At 29.7% G+C, this 24,141-nt stretch overlaps 2 protein-coding genes and 1 long non-coding RNA gene across 3 annotated transcripts; all 3 read left to right on the forward strand.

The window, feature by feature from the left end:
- Positions 1 to 5,414: 5,414 nt before the first annotated feature.
- LOC107838802 (protein SRC2-like) lies at positions 5,415 to 6,328 on the forward strand. Its single transcript, XM_016682003.2, has 2 exons — positions 5,415 to 5,696; positions 5,892 to 6,328. Exons 1-2 carry the CDS (start codon positions 5,489 to 5,491, stop codon positions 6,005 to 6,007), a joined length of 324 nt encoding a protein of 107 aa, XP_016537489.1. The 5' UTR covers positions 5,415 to 5,488; the 3' UTR covers positions 6,008 to 6,328.
- A 7,787-nt stretch (positions 6,329 to 14,115) lies between these two features.
- LOC124886369 lies at positions 14,116 to 22,199 on the forward strand. Its single transcript, XR_007043451.1, has 2 exons — positions 14,116 to 14,444; positions 20,677 to 22,199. It is a non-coding gene; the product is annotated as an uncharacterized LOC124886369 (long non-coding RNA).
- On the forward strand, positions 14,536 to 15,794 carry LOC107879607 (protein SRC2). Its single transcript, XM_016726623.2, has 2 exons — positions 14,536 to 15,252; positions 15,442 to 15,794. The coding sequence occupies exons 1-2, from the start codon at positions 15,045 to 15,047 to the stop codon at positions 15,585 to 15,587; spliced, it is 354 nt and encodes a 117-aa protein (XP_016582109.1). The 5' UTR covers positions 14,536 to 15,044; the 3' UTR covers positions 15,588 to 15,794.
- Positions 22,200 to 24,141: the final 1,942 nt, after the last annotated feature.

A 24,141-nucleotide genomic window follows, 5' to 3' on the forward strand; every position in this document is an offset into this window, starting at 1 on the left:
CATAGTTGATCTAACAATGATCGTCTGCTTAGCTGATTTCCGTGATACTGCACCACCACCAAGCGTGAACACATAACCACTAGTGAATTTTGTCTCGTCTGAATTAGAGATTCAACTTGCATTACAATAACCTTCTAAAGATGAAGAAAATCCACTATATAAGATACCATAATTCACGGTTCCTTTCAAATATTTTAGCAATCGCATTAATGCAGACCAATGCTCATTATTGGGATTATGAGTATATCTACTCAATCTACATACGACATAGGCTATATCAGACCTAGTAAAATTCATTAAATGCATTAGACTTCCAATGATCTGTGCATACTTAGATTGAGCTACTGGGTCACCATTATTCCCTTTTAATTTAGAATTAGCATCATAAGGAGTGGCTACCAAAGTTACCTCCCAACATTCAAACTTCTTAAGAAGTCTTTCCACATAATGTTCTTATGACAACATTATACCATCTTCACTCCTCATAACTTTAATTCTCAATATCATATTCACTTCACCCAGATCTTTCATATCAAAGTTAGTAAACAAGAATAATTTAGTACGCTCCACAATATTTAAACATGTACCAAATATAAGCATGTCATCAGCATATAAGCAAATTATCACATAATCATTGTCTACCACTTTTGTATAAACACATTTATCCACCTCAATAGAAGAAAAGCCGTCTTTTATTAAGACTTGATCAAATTTCTCATGCCACTATTTTGGAGCTTGTTTAAGGTCATAAAGAGATTTAATGAATTTACAAACTTTATTTTCTTGTCCAAAAATTACACATCCTTCAAGTTGAACCATATAAATTTATTCTTCTAAAATCTCCATTTAAGAAAGCTGTTTTCACATCCATTTGATGGATAAAAAGCTTATGAATTGATGCCAAAGCAATTAATACTCGAATAGAAACAATTCTTGTTATTGTTGCAAATGTATCAAAGTAATCAATATGTTGCTTTTGATAAAATCCTTTAGCTACTAACCAAACTTTATATTTATCTAAAGATCCATCTGAATTAAGTTTCCTTTTAAAAATTCATTTACAACCTATCGGTTTTGCACCAGGAGATAAGTCAGTTAAAACTCATATATTATTTTTCATAATTGAATCAAGTTTAATTTTTATTGCCTCTTTCCAAAATTTAGCATCAGAAGAAGATACAACTTCAAAATAATTTGATGGTTCATTATCAACAAGAAAAGTTTGAAAATCATTTCCATAAGGAAGATATTCTTTTCTAGGCCTTGTACTCATTCTCAGTTCCTCAATATTAGGGGTGGATTCATTTTCTCTTTCAACAGGTGTATGAGAGATTTTATCACATAGTGAAAAAATATGATCAAAGAATTCGGCATTCTTTGTCTCAATTATAATATTGATATCAAGTACATCACTTTTCAAGACAAGAAATTTGTATGCAGCACTATGTTCAGCATTTCCAATAAGCATGCAATCATCAGTTTTAGAACCTATTTTCCTCTTTTTAGGTTCAGGAAGAAGAACTTTCGCAACACAACCCCACACTTTTAAATATTTCAAATTAGGTTTATAACCTTTCCACAATTCATAAGGGGTTTTGCCAGTTCTTTTATAAGGAATTCTATTCTGTAAATAACATGCAGATAAAATAGCTTCACCCCACAAATTATCAGGAGCATTAGAGCTAATTAACATAGAATTCATCATTTCTTTCAGTGTTCTATTTTTCCTTTCAGCTACACCATTAGACTCTGGAGAATAAGGCAGAGTTACTTCATGAATAATACCTTCTTTATTTCTAAGCAAATACAACTTAGTAAATCTCGAGAAATCATCAATAAAGGTCACATAATATCTTTTACCACCTCTAGTCATAGTTTGTTTCAAATCACCCAAATCAGTGTGAATCAAAGATAACAATTCAGTTTCTCTATCAACTGAAAAACATGATTTTTTCGTAAATTTAGCTTCAACACATATTTCACATTTATCAATATTACTTGAATCTAAACCAGATATTAGATTAAATGATTGCATATTCTTTACATATTTAATATTAACATGTCCTAATCTTGCATGCCATAAAGAAATAAATTCAATCATATAAGTAGAAGCTGATGCATTATCATTGATAATATTAAGAGCATAAAGTCCATGATTACAACGTCCATTTTTAATAAGAATATCATATTTAGTTAATATGACCTCATTATTTTCAAATATAACCTTTATTCCAGCTTTTCCTAATAATGCCACATAAATTAAATTAATTCTGATATTAGGAACATGCAACACATTACTCAATGCCAAAGTTTTACCAGATGTGAGTTTGAGAAGAATTTTGCCTTTTCTAAGAACTTGAATAGTTCTCGAGGTCCCAAGATAAACAATTTCTTGTTCTTTCTCGACTTGGGTGTATGATATAAAATTATTTTTATTTATACAAATGTGCCTAGTAGCACCGAAGTCCACCACCTAATTTCTCACATTGCTTTCAATATTCATTTCTGAAATGACCGCAATAATTTATCATCCGTTTCAGTCAAATTTATTTTTGACTTAGCGAGATTGTCATTTCTTTCACATATTCTCTTGCATTGAGATGCATTAGGCATGTAACCAAGATTATTTTCATACCTGTATTCTGCAGTACCTGCAATACCATAATCTTCTGACAAACTAACTGGAATTGAAGTAACCAGAGCAACACCAATCTCAGTATTATCAATGGTCTTACGATCAAAATTATATGCCCTAGTTTCTTAGATTGTTGGGGAACAACAAAAAAATAATAATAACAATAATATTATTTAACTGTTAATAAAACCTTATATTAATAATATTAAGAAATTATTTTAAGTGATATATTAATTATACTTAAGTCGTGCTGGGCACTGTCCTAAGAAACTATTTTAGCAGTGTGAAATATTTCCCCAGGATTAAACAAGCACTTCCCTGATTAATTAGAGGATATTCTGAGATAAATAAATTTTCCCTAATTAATCAGAGGCTACAGGAATCAATAAAATCATTAATACAAATATCAGCAAGTTAAACTACAAGTTTAAATAATATCCAAAATCACTAAGTAGGATCCTAAGGAAAAAGAGTAAACTTAGAAAATCTTATTTTTAAAAACTTAAGAATTGCAGTAAGTTTAGAAGATTTATAGAAAAGATTTAGCTTCTCAAGTACACCTCTTGATGGTTTCCAAAGTACGCCTTCTCAAGTATATCTCTTGATGACTTCTAGAGTAAACCTTCTCAAGTATATCTCTTGATGACTTTCAAAGTAAGCTTTCTCAAGTATATCTTTTAATACATTTAAAGACATGATTTTTTCAATACACTTCAAATATAAATTATTTTGAAATAATTAAACAATTTTCCAACAGAAACAGTTGAAGAACTCAAATATTTTTTCTTCATCTCAATAAAGTCAGAAACTCTTTTCTCTCTCTTACTTTACTCTCTCGATTGTTCTAGGGTTCACAGATATCCATTAATGATTTTCACCTTGTTTCTACCTTAACAATTTTAGAGGTGAGTATTGATACAATCATAATTAAGTACACGTTTATATTGATAACTTTTTCTAAATATTATCACATTCATTTTAAGTGCTCACTGATTAATTTATATAGATTTTTCCTAATTTTTATATGTATATATAAAGCTCGATACAAGGTCAGTGAGTGCTCGAGCACTCGAAGGATCCTAGGTGGGTCCGTCCCTGAGTGATGATGACTGGATTTATTATTTTTCTGTGTGTTTAAACGAATAAAATTATACAAATCTCACAATAATAGTAAAATAGTATTATAGAGAATATATAAATTAAAACCGTCAAGAATAAGGGCACATGTTTTTACCATTAATAAACATATAGAGTGTGATTTCTAGATTTTACTTGATTACAAGTGCCATATCGACAAAGAGAGGAAAAAATATCTTGCCAGAAATAGCACTAAAATAAATATTAAAAAATTGGAAAGTTTAAGTTATGATTGAGAGCTGACAGCTTCAATTAGTGGAAGTCTTACTCCATGTTTTTTCTTTGCCCTTTTCATTTTAATATTATTATTATCATCCCTTCGCTTCCTAAATACTTATCACTTAAATAAAAATAAATATTTTATAATATTTATTATTTTAAAAAATAAAAATATAATTAGTTATTTTATACTTATACCTTTAGTCATAAATATGAAAATATATATTTTTATTTATTACTCATAATAAATAAGAATATATATTTTTTAAAAAAATATGATAAATATTTAGAAATGAAAGGAGCGATATATATAATTATATATTACTCGAGTGAATTATTGAAGAGAGTTCCCTATGACGAGCATCATGACGTTTGTATAATATAATCAGCAAGATATCATAATATATCCTGTCTGTCCAAAGATTTTTTATTTTTTTTAGTAAAATTAGAAAGTGCTTAAAAAATTAAAAATTGATTCAAAAAAATAAAAACATGAGAGCTGGATATTCTCAACTTTTTACTTTTTAGATTAAATATTTTTTTAGATTTAATCAAAATATTTATCTTTTTATCCCTTATATTTTTTTCTAATTTCAACAATACAACAAGCTTGTAACTTTTAAGTATTCTCTTTGCCGTTTCTCTGTCTCTTTCTTCCAATTTCTTCTTCATCTTTCTCCTTTGTTTTCAACCAATCATCATATATTGAAGGTTTGCTCAAAAATTTTATTTTATAATTAAAAATTATAAATAATCACTTTATTTATGATATTGATAATTTTAAAGACATTTAAATCATTTTAACCACATTTATTTACTAAACACATCAACAATTTTTTTTAGAATCAACACTTCTATCCAAACACTTATTTACTTAATTTATAAGCATTTATTTTAAATTTTTAATCACTTAAGATAAAAAATTACGTATTTTTTTTAATCATATCCAAGTGGGCTCTAACTACGTTCTTGTTTCATGAATCAAATACGTGAGATAGCATTTTTTTATCTTTTGGATAGCTATGATGATTAAACTTGATTAATCTCTATTGATACCATATTAAAATATGTGACTAACTTATTTAAAACTTTAAGTTATTTAGAAAGATATAGAGTAACATATTTTTATTTACTTAAGAGAAAAAATATAAAGTACCACTCAGTTTGTTTGATTTTTTTAAAAAGACATCTAAATTATACGGACGATCTATTACTTCACAAAACTTACCTAAATCATTATAAATACACTATTTTGATCAAAATTTTATCTATGCGTGTATACCGCATAAAAAACACACAATTACTTAAAAATTGACTGAAATAACTAATTAAAAGATATCACGTATAATTTATCTAGGTTTGGTGGTCACTATAGCTCTTGTGGTCCTCATCTTTTTGTTCATATAAATTGACGCATTAGGTCATCAATTTTTCATCCACCTTAAAAAGATCAACAGCAAAAAAAAATAAAAAAATTGCTCCTTAGAAATTCATAATATGGAGGCAAGATGTTTATATTTTACCCTTTTTTCTGCCAGCAACCTTCAAAATGTTCGAAAATGTAAGAAAATGAAAGTTTATGCAAAGGTTTCAGTAGCAGGAAAGAGTAAGTGTACGGAAGTGGATCTTGAGAATGGGACGAATCCCAAGTGGAATACGCCGTTTAAATTCATCATACCCGAAGAAAATATCATACAAGCACAGGGTAAAATTTCTATTAAAATCGAATTGTTTTGTAAAAGAAGTTTGAAACAGGATAAATATGTTGGTGAAGTAAACCTTAGCCTAGATTCTCAATGTGCAAAATCATGTAATAACACTAATAACACTTGCTCAGTAGATAGTGGAACAAATTCTGAAAGTTCAAATTTTGGGACTTTAATGTATGCAAGTGTTTTAGGAGATAAATTCACAGAAGATCACATCAACAAAAATCAGATGGCTCAAATTGGAGCAACTATTGGAACAGCTATGCTAACTGCAGCGGTTACCGTTGGTGTTGCAGTCCTTCTTTGATTTGTGGGGGTGGGAGTGCGTCGGCGTTTTCTATTTGTCTCTGTAGTTTCTTGTTTGTGGTCATGTCTATAGTTTTCGGATAGATCGTTTGTAGTATGATCTTATGGCTATAGTATTATGTTGTGATTAGCGGTGTTAGTTTATTATGCATACTGTACTAGTTTATATGTATTTATGTTTTGTATTTATTATACTATTGTTAGTGCTAAATTGGGAGTTTATCAGAATTCACAATCTCGATTTCATCTGAGATAGTGATATGATTTGTATACACCTCTACTTCACTTGTTTGGAAACAATTGGAAACCGTCAAGGCTGGAACTTCTTTTTGTCGGGCCCCTTGTGCCCATATCTCAAGAAGTTTGTAATATAAGGCGATCTACGTCTGCTACTATGAATAACTCTACCAATGTATTTTCTTCGTTTTAAAATAAGTGAATTATTGGGGTATTTATTACTGTTTTAAAAATAAGTGAATCATTAAATTTTTTTTTTAAATTTATTTTTATGATTTGACAATCAATTAACTTTTGAAAAAATATTAATAAGGTCAGTTTTTTTTTTAGGAGTAAAAATAAAAAATTATATTAAATTTATATTTTTAATGCTTTTTTCTTAATCTATGTATCAAAATTTAACAATTTATTTATTATAAAATGGAGCAAGTATTAACTAATAGTGATAGGTTTGCTTCTCCACAGGCTAACCTTAGGAAGCACGGTTGTAATGTCATTCCCTGTAGTTTTACTATAAATAAAATCCCTTATTACCAAAAAAAAAAAAAAAAAAAAAAGTAACATTAAGAATTTATGTTTTTAGTTTAAATTCAAAACTCTTTTACTTGTCAATTCTATTCACGTGGACCTTATTACAGCTCATGCAACAGTATATTGGACTTATTGAATTACGTGAAGCAAATCAAACAATGAAATAGCAATCGTTTCTAACAAATTTTAATTGATGAAAAATAAATTTTAACTATAAATAAAATATAAAAAAACAAGAATTTTATTGATATAAATAAATGATATGAGTATAAATTTGTTTCTTCTTTAACTTTCTTCGTAATTCGAGGATCGTTAGTGGATCTTCTTTCATATATTTGATTGTCCAGTAGAGCGGGTTTTGGTTTTGATTTCCTTATGAATATTTCATGAATTTATTGAGACTTTGGAGATACTCTTCAACGAAATATTTGTCCATTTATATAGGCATGATTCAAGATTTAGCATAGTCTCCAAAAATTTTAACAGAATTTGAATTTTTCTTGTACAGTCTCATAAATTTTAGATATCTACAGCAACCTTGTTATTGATATGGATGTCAAACGGGCCAGGCCGGGCCGACCTGAAACCGGCCCTTCTATTTTAACCGAATTGAGGGCTGGTTTTGGGGCTAGACAGGTCGGGCCGGGCCAAACAGTAAAAAAATAAAAATCCACCCTAACCCGGCCCACTTAATCCAACCCGGTCAAACCTACCAAAACCCGGTCAAACCCAGTTAAAAAATCCGTCAAACCCGGTCAAAAATATTTTAAAAAAAAACTTACTTTCAATATACATTACATATACCCACATATATACATTATAAATACGTTAAATAATATATATACACTATATATATAGTATATACTATATTAGAATTTAAAAATATACACATATACACAATTAGTCAATTACTCATATATACGCACCATTCAATGTATATATACTACTACTTATACAATATACTACAATATATATACATTACAATATATATAGATATACTTATATACTAATTCATAAAACATATACACATGTATGCGTTAAATATACAAGATATATACACGTGTATATGCACCATACAATGTATATATACAACTACTTATAAAATATACTACAATATATATACATTATAATATATATAGATATAGTTATATACTAATTTATAAAACATATACACATTTATACGTTAAATATACACTTCTGTAGAAGATATATACACGTGTATACGCACCATTCAATGTATATATACTATTACTTATAAAATATACTACATTATATATACATTACAATATATATAGATATACTTATATACTAATTTATAAAATATATACACATGTATACGTTAAATATACATTTCTATAGAAGATATCCAATTTATAAAACATATACACATGTATACATTAAATATACACTTCTATAGAAGATATATACACGTGTATACGCACCATTCCATGTATATATACTACTACTTATAAAATATACTACATTATATATACATTAAAATATATATAGATATATTTATATACTAATTTATAAAACATATACACATGTATATGTTAAATATACACTTCTATAGAAGATATATGCACAAATATATAAAACATATGCTACTTAATATAATAAATTAATAATATTGGGTAGTAAATTAATAATATATTAGAAGTAAGTTTTTAATTTAAAGTAGGAAACTAGAAATTCAATTTAAAATTTTAAATCGTTAAATGAAAAAATATAAAAAGTAAGGACTACGGAGTGAATGAATTTGGGGAATTTTATTGATTGCAAAATGTTCCAAAATTTATAATTTACATGAATGAAAAATCTAAAAATTATGCATCATTTTTTCCAACTCATTCATGTTAATATTAACGGGAACTTGCATAGGATAGTCGAAGTCAACGGGGGCAAAATCATGCATTGGACTTGATTCTACTGAATTCTCCCGTGAAGTCATAATTTCTTCAAGTTTCAGCTCGTCTCCCGGCTCCGGTTCCATTCCTTGGTTTCTTCTTTCCGCTCTAATCCAATCTCTGAGGCAAACTAGAAGATTCATTGCATTGCTTCCCAATGAGTGTCGGTTGTCTCCAAGCTGTTGTCGTCCCTGACTAAAGGCGCTCTATGATGCAACGGTTGACATTGGAACATTCAAGATATCTCTAGCTAATCTTGAAAGCACAGGGTATTGTGTTTCATTACTCCTCCACCAATCCAATGTATTGATCCGTCGTCTGCGATCCTCTGGTGCCGTCCGAAGATAATATTTCAGCTCTTCCCGATAAGTTGATGTGTAAGTTCTCTCATCAACACTGTTCCAACAATTTAAATCATAAAACGAATCAGAAAAATCACTATGTACCGCCCTTTTAGAAGATGATAGCTCCTCTAAAGGATGAGGAGTGATAGTTGGAGTGATAATTGTAGGTACGACTAAATCAAATAAATCAGCATAGAGATTATATAATTTTTCTATGTAATCCTTTGCATCAGCCGTAGACGTCCACAAATCAGGTTGTACTTGTTCAGAATCATGGTTAGTATTTATTTCTAAGCTAGTATAAATAAGAGTACTAAAGTGGCACATATTATTATATTTCATGCACGGATTTAGCATAGCACCAACCAAGTAAATAGGGGGAATCAGAAAAAAATATTTTTAAAATTTCGTAAACATGGCGCCAACAGCTTCTTTATAACCTTCTTTATTTTTATATTTTTTGAGCAAACCAGAAATATCGGCTATATATGTCAAAATATTACAAACAGTAGGATAATAAGCACCGAAAAATTCAACCGTAGCTACATAAAATTTTTCTAAAAACTTAACAAGATCATTAATTACAACCCAATCAGAATTATGTAGCATGCAATCAGCAGAATCAGCAAATGAACCGCAATGTTGGTTAAAAGCTAGTGTAATAGGAATTCTATATTTATAACAAGTTTTTAAAAATTCATACGTAGAATTCCATCTAGTATCAATTTCCTTAGGCATCAAAATCGGTGTAAGTCCATTTTCTTGACATTTAACTTTAAATTCTCTAATTCTCGATCTACAATTATTTCCTTGAATAAAACCAACGGCAAGACGAATTTTTTAAATATTAAACTCAAAAAACTCAAGACCATCTTTTACAATTAAATTGTATATGTGACATGCACACTTAATATGAAAAATTTCAGGCAAGGGCGGAGATAGCGTAGATTTTATTTTTGTTATACCAGTCTTGTTGTTAGAAGTATTACCAAAAGCAATACATAAAATTTTATTTTCGATACCATAATATCCAGCAATTTTAACAACAGAATCAACAATAAATTGTCCAGTATATTTACGATCTTCATCATATAAAAAAGCAAGAATACGTTTTTGCATCACGAAATTACCATCCATCCAATGACAAGTAACGATTAAATAATCATTTTTATTTACAGCACGACCAAGATCAGAAGTTAGAGACAATCTGCATTGAATATTTTTTAACAATGTTGATAAATAAAAACAATACTGTGAATGAAGTCTAAAAATATTAGGCCGACAAGTAGTTCTAGGAATACCGTTAAACATAGGATTATAAATTGTTTGTATATAACGAATAAAGGCATCAGAAGAAGGAAAACTAAAAGACAAACAACCCACAACTACCATTTTAGCTATTTCTTCCCGGTCCTCCAATTTATTATACTTATTTCCTACGTGACCGGTTGCTGGGTCCATTCTAGTTTGTGTTGGACCACCAACATCCTCACCATCTTGTGCAATATTTAACTCTCTTTTGTGATCTTCAGCTATATGTCTCATTAACGTACCCGTACCCCCTTGCTTGCCTCCACTTCTATGCTTATATATTTGTTGACAAATATTGCATTGCACCTCAATATTTGATATACGTTCAAAAAATTGTCATGCAACACTAGTTTTTTTACGAGGTCTTGGGGCACTAGGAGAACGGGGAGGGAGATTAACCGATTCAGATCTAACGTTAGCATCTCCTACTGCGGGTGTCTCAGCAATATTTTCATTATATTCGTCTAAATTAACCGCATCTACTTCATTTTCTTCTTTTATACCGTAATTTTCCTGAGCTTTTACATAATCCATATTGTGAGCACCTACAACTATTTCTTCCTCAAAAGGTGTACCAAGAGGTACCGGAGGCGAAGACACTCGGGTATATCTACTACTTGAACTACCTCTACCGCTAGTAATTCGCTTTTTACTACCACTACCGCTTCCGGGACAAATTTTTTTAACAACTTTAGTAGCGAGGTTTCTAAATTTATCCATAATATAAATTAAGTTAAACTAAAAATATTCAAAATACACGAATATAATAAAATTAAATATTAAACAATTAATACAATAAATAAAAATTAAACGTAAGAGATGGAAAGACAATACCAAATTTTGGAAGTATCCGAAGGTTGCGACTTTAGAAACTTCCGCTCGAACTTTGTAAATGAAAAATTAAAAAATTAAAGTGAACACTTTAAGAAATTAAATATATTGAATATTTGAGAATTGAGATTTGAGAGAGAATGAGATTTGAGAGAGTGAAAAATTGTGTGAAAAATGATTTGAAGTTGTAGGGTATTTATAGAATTTTTTTTGGGATTAAAAAATATTTTTTAAAGTTAATATTTTTTTTTAATAAATGGGCTCAAACTAGCCGTTTGGACCCAAAAACGGCTATATAGCCGTTGGGCCAACAGCTAATTTGGCCCAAAATCTCATTTTTTTTTAAAAGGTATCCGGGCCGGGCCGTCTAACCGGCGAGCCTGGACCGAGCTTGGTTCGGGCCGGGTTAGCCGGACCCATTTTAAAAAATAATCGACCGGGGACCCGAAACCCTAAAGCCCTAGGGCTTATCGGGCCAGGTCAAACCGAGCCGGGTTAGTTACAAGGGCCGGGTCAGACCGGGTAGGGTCGGGTCAGACCGGCCCACTTGATACCCTTAGTTATTGAAGTATGTGATCGGATTCGGGATTGTCTTTCATTCCAAGGCATAACTTGTATCCATGCGCTTCATATTCTCCCAGAGTTCGCTCCCAGATCTCATATAAAAAAAATTAAAAAATATTTTCTTTATTTAATTATATGAGTCAAATACAATAACAATAACATATTAAGTATATTTTTACTAAGTTGGACTGGAGAGGGTAAGTGTACGCAGTTTATATCACTATCTCAGATGTGAGATAGGGAGGTTATTTCTGACAAGATACAAAAGTCTAGAAAATGAATAGTAAAGGGACAAAAAACAATATGAATACTCACACCCAATAATAACATAAATAAAATTCATCAAATAATACGACAAATAATAACACAGTCTGAAATAATACTAATACTATGGTTACAAGTACTGCTAGCACAACAAAGTCATCCTACCTACTAATATTTTCACAGTGATCTACTTGATTTAATTTTTTCATGTTTTTTGATCGTTTTGCTAATAGATTTCTTCATTATTTTGTTATTTAAGCTCTCTCTCTATGTATATATGATCTTTCTTCTTCCCATCTTCTTTTTTTTTATGATCCAAACTGCAATATGCACATTAATTTGTATATAGTGCTGATAACTTAAAGAGATTTATGCTATTCAAATTGGTTTATATATATATATATATATATATATATATAAGTATATATATATATATATATATATATATATATATAGTCTTACCATCTTAGTGCATTTATAAGCACACATAAGTACATTATTTCAAATTAAGATCTTAACTTCATTGAATACGCAACAAAAATGGATTACAATATGGGGAATTGAACCCTCACCAATAAGGTAGAAGTTCAGGTATCTAATCAATTAAGCTATTATTAGAGAATATATTTTAATTTATTGATAAAGAATATACTATTCACCATTTAATAAATGTTAAATTATTAATTTTTTTTTATGAAAAAAAATATTCTTCATAATATAATTATAACAAATTATAATATTGAATTCAATCAAATAAAATAATTTATTTATTAATACCGCATGAAGCGCCACTAATTTCTCTAGTTCTGAGTATAAATTAAAACCGTCAAGAATAAGGGCACATGTTTTTACCATTAATAAACATATAGAGTGTGAATTCTATTCTTTTACTTGATTAGAAGTGACATATCGACAAAGTGAGAAGAAATATCTAGACAGAAATATCTCTAAAATAAATATTAAAAAATTGGAAAGTTTAATTAGCGGAAGTAATACTCCATGATTTTTCTTTGTCTTTTTTATTTTAATATAATTGTTATCCCTTCGCTTCTTAAATACTTGTCATCTAAATAAAAATAAATATTTTATAATATCTGTTATTTTAAAATATAATACATAATTAATTGTCTTATACTGTATTCTTAATCATAAATATAAAGATATATTTTTATTTATTACTCATAATAAATAAAAATATATATTTATGATAAGTATTTCGGAATGAAAAGAGTAATATATAATGTATAATTATATATTACTCGAGTGAATTATTGAAGAGATCAGTTCCCTATGACGAGCATCCATGACGTTTGTATAATATAATCAGCATGATATCATAATATATCTTGTCTCTCCAAAGATAAAAGAAAAGAACCATCTTTTTTTTAGTTTTTCATTTGGTGTTCACTACCTGTATTGAAGTTTTGATTAATCTAGTTCGCCGACTGCAGGGCTCATTTTGAGATTGATGCTCGCAATAGGATTTTCTTCGCACCCAAAATTTGAACCCGAGACCTCTCGTTAAGGATTTCCTCCTTACTTTCCTAGAAGACGAGGACAAGTGTTCAATTTTTTTTGAATAAATTAAATTATTAAATGTATTTTATGATGAGGTATTTTTTAATGAAAGTTTGTGTTTTTTAATTTTAATCTTTCTATTTTATATAAAGAAGCATTTTTTTTAATCGAAGAATATGTCCTTTTATCTGGGGCGGTTTAACCATAGTCGTGACCTAAGATGAAAATTAAACGAAAGGCTTAAAATTTTAAGATAAAATAACTTTCTTTTAATGAACTTTATTTTTAAAATTATATAATCGATTTTTTCTAATTATTCTTTTTAAGTAATAATCTAATCAATGCATTTAATATTTCTTGAGACATAATACACTAGATATATGAACTTCTTCTAATAATTCTTTCCTTTTATATAAGAAAATTATTTTTTCTATAAATTATATTCAATTTTTTTTTAAAAATTTATTTATATTATTATAAAAAATGAGACCCCTTAAATTTGACGGCCTTAGACAGCTGCCTATTATTTTCCAAGGTAGATTGATTACTAGACATCAACGTCCAGTATTTATTTCCTTTTCCTATCTAGCTATCAGCCAAACAACAATGGGAGTCTAAGTCCTAAAGCACATAGTTCAGTTTGATTTATTATACTCTTTCCAAAAGATTAGTTGGTTAGACTCTCTCGTTTGATTTATAATATTGGTGCTTTTATTGAAAGTCCCATACATGAGGTCGTGACTTGGAGTGATGGCATGTGTGCTAGTAATGATGGCCTGGACACAAGAGGGGTGTCAGTCATGACCAACTATGCCCAGCCGTGATCAACGAAAATCGATCTACACATGGACCAGCGACTTGGAGTAATGGCGTCTTGTGTGCTAGGAGTGGTGGCCTGGATCTGAGAGGGGTACCAGCCGTGACCAACAAGGTTAGGTCAAATGGGTTCTCCCACCTATCAGACTAGTCTTTTGGGTTGTGCTCTCCCATTTAATTTATAACATTACATTCTTCTTTCATGAATCAAATACGTGAGAGAATATTTTTTTATCTTTTGTATAGCTATGATGATTTGAATTCAAAACTTGATTAATCTGTATTGATACCGTGTTAAAATATCCGACCATCTTATTTAAAACTTTAAGCTATTTAGAAAGATATAACACATTTTTATTCCTTAAGAGAAAAGACATAAAGTACCCTGAACTTGTCCGACTTTTCTTAAAAAATACACCTAAATTATACGGGTGACCTATTACCCCATGAAACTTACCTAAACCATTATAAATACACCATTTTGATTAAAATTTTATCTATGCGTGTATACACGCATAAAAAATGCACGATTACTTAAAAGTTGACTGAAATAACTAATTAAAAGATGCCACATATAATTTATCTAGGTTTGGTGGTCACTATAAGTAATTAAAAGATGCCACTTATAAATTGATGCATTAGGTGATTTAATTTTGCATCCACCTTAAAAAGATCAATAGCAAAAATAAAAAATTGCTCCTTAGAAATTCATAATATGGAAGCAAGATGTTTATATTTTACCCTTTTTTCTGCTAGCAACCTTCGAAGTGTTCGAAAATATAAGAAAATGAAAGTTTATGCAAAGGTTTCAGTAGCAGGAAAGAGTAAGTGTACAGAAGTGGATCTTGAGAATGGGACGAATCCCGAGTGGAATACGCCGTTTAAATTCATCATACCCGAAGAAAAAATCATACAAGCACAGGGTAAAATTTCTATTAAAATCGAATTGTTTTGTAAAAGAAATTTAAAACAAGATAAATATGTTGGTGAAGTACACCTTAGTCTAGATTCTCAATGTGCAAAATCAGGTAATAACACTTGCTTAGTAGATAAAAGTGGTACAAATTCTGAAAGTTCAAATTTTGGGACTTTAATGTATGCAAGTGTTTTAGGAGATAAAATTATAATTGAGGACTCATCATCATCAGAAGATCAAGATTGCATCAACAAAAATCAGATGGCTCAAATTGGAACAACTATTGGAACAACTATACTAACTGCAGCGGTTACAGTTGCTGTTGCAGTCATAGCCATCTAGGGTGTGGGGGTGTTGGCATTTTCTATGTGTTGTAGTTTCTTGTTCGTGGTGTTGAGTGATGCATGTCTATGATTTTCGGATAGATGGTTTGTAGTATTATCTTGTGGCTAGCGGTGTTAGTTTATGTTTGTATGTATTTATGTTTTGTGCTTGTTATACTGTTATTGGTATTAAGCTGGGGGTCTATCGATAATGGTATGATTTGCGTATACTCTATCTTCTCTGAACCCCTATGATTTGCGTATACTCTATCTTCTCTGAACCCCACTATGTGGGAATATAGTAAGTATTTTGTTGTTATTGTAGGGTGTGCAAAAGAGGTTATTCCTCTCTATTTACTATTGTTGTGAGCTCACTACAAATCCTATTTATTTGTTATTTGTTCCATGCTAAGTAGGTACACAGAGACTTTTTTTTTTTTGATTGTGTACATTTTGCTTTTATTATCTATAATCTATAAGGGGCGGATCTATTAAGACTTGTGGGGTGTCACGTCACCCGCAAATTTTGGCGGGAGCTTTATGTGTCAAAGGGTCAAGACAAAGAGTAAGTGAATGGACAAAGAGGAATATTTTATATTAGCAAAAGAATTTGGAAAAAATATTAAAATAGGAATTCAGACTAAAAGATATGAAGAAATGAGTAATGAGAATAATTTACTTATGTGTGTAGGTTTTATAGGAAAAATGACCTTAAGTAGTAATATCAAGTTCAAACTAAAAGTAAATGATGTAGTCGAAGTAATGGGTAATAAAAGAATAAAATTAATTAAACCAATAAAGATAAATTCAGAGGAATATGCAGAACGAGAATTGAATTTAGAAAAATTCAATAAGCCAAAGGTATTAACACCCGAAACTCATTTACTGTATACTAGTAGTAAAGGAGAAACATCAGTTAGATTTACAGATTATAATTATACGAGTCAAGGAATTAGATGATAATGAAATCGAAAGTACCATAGATACGGAACAAGAATTAATGAATATAGAAATATTACAAGAAGGATATGGAGTAGATCAAGCAATAGAAGAAGCACTAAGACTATATGAAGAACATAAGTATATAACTTTTAAGTGTAAAGGATGTAAGCAAAGAAATATGAACATAACACAATCTATAAAACATTTTAAAACTTGTTCAAAAAGAGATGATAATTTAGGATATAGAATTGAAAAGGTAGATACTATCTACGCAACCTTTGAAAGAGAAGATGAAGACATAATATCTACAATAAGTTATAAAGAACTGACAGAAATGGAAACAACTAGCTCAACAAGTGCTAGTCCATTTCAACAAACTAATCCACATACTCAACCAATAGATTATAGTATAGGTAATGTACCAAGAAGAAGAGCAGTTAGAATGAATTCAGATACGGAAATAAAAGAAAATATAAGACCAGCAGGAAGAAGAGTGCCAATAGAAGAACCTATTAAATTACAGGAAGGAGGAAATAAAGGAAAAATACTAAATATAGCAACACATGATCTACAAATGTGGAATACAGTAACAGACTTATGAAAAGGAATAGTAGTAGTAGACTATTTAAGACATTATACAGAAACAGATACAGAGATGATGTACAAATATATGAAAACTTTCTTAGGAGAATCAGCAAAAGCCATATGGAAAGCTTTCAAGTTAAACTCTCCACATGGTTTTCAGGCATTAGTATCACTAGGACCAAATCCTCATAATTTTACAAATAAAATACATAGTTTACTAACAGGGGAAGATCTGAATAGTGGTTTATTAGCATTACAAAGAAATGCCTTGATAAAATTAGAATAGTTAAGTATTTCAAGCTGGTTACATATAAAAAACTTCTTAAGAGACTACTTTTATTATTGTACAATTAGTGAAAATTCTTTTGATGAAGAATTAGGTAAAAAACTCTTTCATAAATTACCAGGAGCTTTAAGAAGAGAAATAGAAGATAGATGGTATAAAAGAGATGGTGTAGTTCAAAATCCATATGCTAACTGGACCATAGGACATAAAATACAACATGTAATGGATATCTTAACAGAAAAATGTACAAATATATAAATACAAAAACAATTAAAGAAAAACGAAATAAACTTCTGCAAACCTATTATATACACAACTCAAAGTTATGATAATGACCTAAGGAAACCTAAAAAGTATAAAAGAAAATACAATAAACCATACTATCGTAAGAAATACTACTTTCATAAATCATCAACCAAGAAGCCATACCTAAACAAAGGCAGACATGTTAGAAAATATAGGAATGATAGAAATTATAAAAATAAATTAGAATGTTATACATGTGGAAGCATAAAACATTTAGCGAATATATATCCAAAAAGAAATAATAGTAGAACTAGAAATTCACAATTAATAGAGGATTTTCAAGAGACCCTATTAAATGTAGATGAATATATGTCAGATACTGAAAGTATATATTCCATAATGAGCATAGAGATAGATGATAGACTTAAATCTGATTCTTCAGACTCAGAAGAAGTAAATTTAATAAATGAAATAGGACAAGAAATAGACGAGTTAAATTTAAATGACTTAATAATTAGCAATCTAATGAATGTTATACAAGGCTGTATACATGATTTTGAACGACAAAAAGGAATAGACAGTAATCAATCCCGCATATGTAACTGATACCCGAGTAAAGAAAATAGAGCTAAATGCAACAAATGTTATATGGAGGCATGTGTAAATTGCATAAAAAGTAAGCTAAAAATAAAGGTAGGACCAGATGTAAATGGAGAACAAAAACAAGTAACTAATTAGACTATTAACCTAAGAATCGCAACTTTAGAAGCTCGAGTAAATGAGTTAGAGCAAAGACTAGCTACATTGAAAAAAGGAAAAACTATAAAAAATGAAGATGAAATAAATATACAAGGAACATACACCTAGAACAACTAGAGACAGAACTTATGAATATAGAAGAAAATAACACTAGTCTAATATGTAACGAAGATAAAAACTTTACTACGATAAAAGTATTAGCTAGAATTAGAATTCAAGATATTGAAATAGAAACTCTAGGCTTGGTTGATAGAGGATGTACCAGTTGCTTAATAAACAAAAGAATAGTACCACAAAATGTACTTAAAACCTTAAAAAAACCAATAACAACAATACAGATGGACGGATCATATAATATCTATGATTGCTATATCGAAAAGGCACAAATAAGTTTTCTCAATACATGTAATGAATTCTATAAACCCATGTATAATGCTCATAAAATATTAGTAAGAGATTTAAATATAAAAACAAATTTCGTAATTGGGTTACACTTTTTGTTACAAAATAGAAGAGGCTGTCTCATAACCAGAGATGGTATAATGTTATTTCGAAACAATACTTATACACCAGTACAAATTACTAATTACCCATCAATAGAAAGAAAATTCAAAACACACAATAAAGACCTAACTTTAAACTCTAAATCATGCTGTGAAAACTGTAAACCTAGTGACCAATGTTCCTCTAACAACCTATATGAGGAAAAGGAAGAGCTAGAAAAGGATAATAATATAGAAAAATTTGAATATTTAGAAGACATAGAAAAGGATTATACTCTAATCAATATTGTGACACAATTTTTTAATTTTCAGAAAGGAATAAATAGAATAGATATGATAAATAGCCCAAAAGACTTGGATAATATAGTAGCAATTCTAGATGAAATGGAAATAATTGGAGAAAAACCTTTAGTACATTGAGATGCCAATAAAATAATGTGTAAATTAGACATTATTAACCATGAATATACAGTAAAAACAGTAGCTATAGAAGCAAACAATGAAGATACTGAAGAATTTGATAGACAAATAAAAGAATTATTAAAATTAGAAGTCATACTAAGATCAACTTCAAAGCACAAATCAACAGCTTTTATGGTAAGAAATCACAGCGAACAAGTAAAAGGTAAAGCTCGCATGGTAATAAATTACAAAAGGTTAAATGATAATACTAGAACAGATGCATATAAGCTACTAGACAAGAGTGAACTAATCAATCGAATACAAGGTGAAAAGATATTTAGTAAATTTGACTGTAAATCATGATATTGACAGGTAAAAATGCGTATAGAATGGACAATGTTCACTTGTCCCGGAGGTCATTTTGAATGGTTAGCTATGCCTTTTGGTCTAAAAACAGCTCCACCCATATTTCAAAGAAAAATGAATGACATGTTTGGAGAATACAAAAGTTTTGTGCTAGTTTACGTAGATGATATCTTAGTGTTTAGACAAAACATGCAAGAACATTTAGGGCACTTGTAAACAGTTTTTAGACTACTTGTTAAATATGAAATAATAACTAGTAAAAAGAAAATGGAACTATGTAAAACTCATATTAATTTTTTAGGAGTAACTTTAGGAGATGGAAGGATAAAGCTCCAACCACACATTGCAAAAAAGGTGTTAGATATGCCAGATAAGCTAGATAATACAAAGAATTTACAAAATTTTTTAGGTTTAGTAAATTATGCAAGAAATTTTACTCAAGAATTTGGAAAAATAGCAGGACCTTTATATGCTAAAACAGGAAGTAAAGGACAAAAGCATTTTAATATAAAAGATATCAAACTAGTACAACAAATTAAAGAAAGGATTAAAAACATTCCAGATTTAACTATACCTTTAGAATCAGACTACTTAATTGTTCAAACCGATGGTAGTAAATTAGGATAGGGAGCTATTCTAAAAGCCAGACCTAATAAATATAGTAATGGAAATGAAGAAAAATTTGTGCGTATCAAAGTGGTCAGTACAAAGAAAAGGGAAATATGAGTAGCATAGACTTACAAGTATTAACAATAATATATGGTTTAAATAGCTTCAAACTATATATCCTAAATAAAGAAGAAGTATTAGTAAGGACTGATTGTGAAGCAATAGTTAAATTTCATCAGAAAATAAATGATAAAGCTAGTAGTAAAAGAAGATGGCTCAATTTTATAGATACAATATCTGTTTATAAAAATATTGTATTTGAATATGTGAAATGAAAGGATAATGAGCTAGTAGATTAGTTAAGTAGGCTACAGATTAAAACTAAACAGGTTAATTAACCTTTGTTTCAGCATGAGACCAATTGGCCATCAGCCAGCAGACAAGGGCAAGGGCATAGCCCCATCTCAAGACTCCTACGCTCAGACTCTACTAGGTAATGTTAATTTCAGACCACAAGACTCTGCAAAAATGATGGAAAGAATTTATTTTGGCCAGGTTAATTTAATCTCATATCCATCATGTAATTTATCATTTAGAGTTAAACCAGATTGTGCTTTAGATAAGCCTCAGAGATGTATAGTAGACAATCTATGAATAACATATAATAAAAGAGATACTAAATATTTTGTAGCTGTAACTAATGCTTTATGTCAATATTTTTCAGACAAAAATAGAGAAAACAGATTTAAATATTACGTAGTTATACATGAAAAAACTAATGGAGTTTTTCAAACGTGGGTTGAAGTAGTAGACTCAATAAATAGGGTTAAAAACCCATTTTCAAAGATTTTAGTAATTTTACTGAAGCTTTGAATTACGCTAGAGGATACCTTGGGCCTAATTGCTATATATCTCCAGCCCTCAAATAAAATCCAAACCAAATATCCCAATACACGATCCAAAAATATACAGGTAAAATAATTTTTGGTGATAACTGTTCTACAATGACTGAGGCCTTCAAAAGACTCAATGCCCAAAAAGAAGTCCTTCTTCTTAAAAATGCTAAACTTATGGAGGAGGTGCAAATATTGAAGGATAAGATTATTGGTGCTTCTCAGACTAATGCAACCACCCAGACTTTGAGTTTTCCATCTCAAAACAGAGTAGATGAGATGGGTGTGCATTCCCCACTGAATGCTAAGAAATCCACTGTATCGGAGGTAGATACAGTTAATCTGATTGAAACGGTAGCCGGTAAAGACTTATCAAATCCGTTAATGGCTGTCACTTTGCCAAAAAGTGAAGATGAAGGTTGCTCTTGATCAAGAGACCACCCAAAACTTGTACTCAGAAAGATACCTCTAAAAAGACTTTGAATTCAAAGAAGAAAAAAATGACAAAATTGAAGCTATAATAAAACAGACTTTAGAAAAAATTTTCAATAATCAAGGACAAGACAAACATGTTGTTAGCAAAGAAAGTCCAAGTATGAATACAGACAGAATAGTCCCAAATATAGATAATCAGAACAACCCAGATAATAACAATCCAAGTTCAGAAGATGAATTCCATTGAAGTTTTGCTTATCTCCAACATGCACAAGATCCTAATGAAGATGATGATTCAGGCATGAGCTTCGACTCTGTTGCACTTCACAACTTGGATGCCTAATCAGACGGAGACAAACAAATGATAAAGAAGATGGATACATAGTAAAATAAGAATCTAGTATTATGTATGTAGGATGTCACATTATGATAAGGTGAGTCATGTGGGTATGCCCATATTAGTTATGTAAAGTGCTTCCTTTATCACTACCCTCCAAAAGAGGAAAAAACTGTTGAAGTACGCGTCTGTCAAAAGAAAAATAATACATGTGACGATGGGCCCAATGTGTACCCAACTTGCATTATTAAGGAATCTTATTTTTTAGTGTCGGCCATTTGTCCTTAGGCCACGTAGTGTGTAGATCCATTGGTTTCCTTTTACTTATGTCTATATAAGGCTTAAGTAGTTAGTAGAAAAAGGTGGAACGAAGAAAAAACAAGTAAGAAAAACCTTCAACCCACAACATTTTTCTCTATCCTTTATGTTTAAAATCCCTCTCCCAAACCAACCTATTCTCAGTTTGTAATTCAGTTTGTGTAATAATAAGTGTGTTTAATAAAACTTTCAAGTCTTTTCAAAGTCCTTAGGGGGTTCCCGAAAGGGAAACCTCTCTCAGTTATATCATGTAAGTCTTTATGATATGCTTTATTTTCCCCATAAAAAATATGTTTACTTTTGTTTAAATATTACCATTCTATACTTCATATGAATATAAATCTTTCTTCCTTAAAATTATTACCCTTAGTATATAGTTAACCTCTTAACTTCTTAATAACAACGATGGATTGACCTTTAAATTCCTAGGAATCCTGGCTGTGAGAGTCCGCCTAAAATAAAGGACGAAGTTGATTGCCAGATGAATATTCCGGGGTGTGGTTAAAGAAGAAGTTGTTAGAAGCAAAGGTTAAGAGAGAGAGATGAACAGGGTAAAATAAAATTAAAAAAGAAAAAAAAATAGGCTAATGTAACAAACTAAACATGATAAAACTACAAGAGAGGGGGAGTACTAAGTAGGATTTACAAGACATTTGATTAAAACTGACTAAATAATTGCATATTTTAACAACTTATTTTGAAATAATATTTTTATTTAACAACTTATTTTGAAATAATACCTTTATCTAAACCTCTTCATCTATTGGTACTACTTATGACATTATATAGAAACAGATACAGAGATGATGTACAAATATATGAAAACTTTCTTAGGACAATCGGCAAAAGCCGTATGGAAAGCTTTCAAGTTAAACTCTCCACATGATTTTCAGGTATTAGTATTACTAGGATCAAACCCTTATAATTTTACAAATAAAATACATAGTTTGGGGAAGATCCGAATAGTGATTTATTAGCATTACAAAGAAATGCCTTGATAAAATTAGAACAGTTAAGTATTTCAAGCTGGTTACATATAAAAAACTTCTTAAGAGACTACTTTTATTATTGTACAATTAGTGGAAATGCTTTTGATGAAGAATTAGGTAAAAAACTCTTTCATAAATTACCAAGAGCTTTAAGAAGAGAAATAGAAGATAGATGGTATAAAAGAGATGGTGTAGTTCAAAATCCATATGCTAAATGGACCATAGGACATAAAATACAACATGTAATGGATATCTTAACAGAAAAATGTACAAATATATAAATACAAAAACAACTAAAGAAAAACGAAATGAACTTCTGCAAATCTATTATATATACAACTCAAAGTTATGATAATGACCTAAGGAAACCTAAAAAGTATAAAAGAAAATACAATAAGCCATACTATCGTAAGAAATACTACTTGCGTAAATCATCAGCCAAGAAGCCATACCTAAACAAAGGCTGACTATAGGAATGATAGAAATTATAAAAATAAATTAGAATGTTATACATATGGAAGCATAGAACATTTAGCGAATATATGTCCAAAAAGAAATAATAGTAGAACTAGAAATTCACAATTAATAGAGGATTTTCAAGAGACCCTATTAAATGTAGATGAATATATGTCAGATACTGAAAGTATATATTCCATAATGAGCATAGAGATAGATGATAGACTTAAATCTGATTCTTCAGACTCAGAAGAAGTAAATTTAATAAATGAAATAGGACAAGAAACAGACGAGTTAAATCTAAATGACTTAATAATTAGCAATCTAATGAATGTTATACAAGGCTGTATACATGATTTTGAAAGACAAAAAGGAATAGACAGTAATCAATCCCACATATGTAACTGGTACCCGAGTAAAAAAAATAGAGCTAAATGCAACAAATGT

The sequence above is a fragment of the Capsicum annuum genome, chromosome 8 (genome assembly GCF_002878395.1).
Source record: "Capsicum annuum cultivar UCD-10X-F1 chromosome 8, UCD10Xv1.1, whole genome shotgun sequence".
Classification (NCBI taxonomy): Eukaryota; Viridiplantae; Streptophyta; class Magnoliopsida; order Solanales; family Solanaceae; genus Capsicum; species Capsicum annuum.

Excerpts from the sequence above, each read along its gene's own strand:
- LOC107879607 (XM_016726623.2), top strand. The coding sequence starts at position 15,045 with ATGGAAGCAAGATGTTTATATTTTACCCTTTTTTCTGCTAGCAACCTT. Across the intron at positions 15,253-15,441 it reads AAAAATCATACAAGCACAGG|GAGATAAAATTATAATTGAG; the intron begins GTAAAATTTCTA and ends CAAGTGTTTTAG.
- LOC107838802 (XM_016682003.2), top strand. The coding sequence starts at position 5,489 with ATGGAGGCAAGATGTTTATATTTTACCCTTTTTTCTGCCAGCAACCTT. Across the intron at positions 5,697-5,891 it reads AAATATCATACAAGCACAGG|GAGATAAATTCACAGAAGAT; the intron begins GTAAAATTTCTA and ends CAAGTGTTTTAG.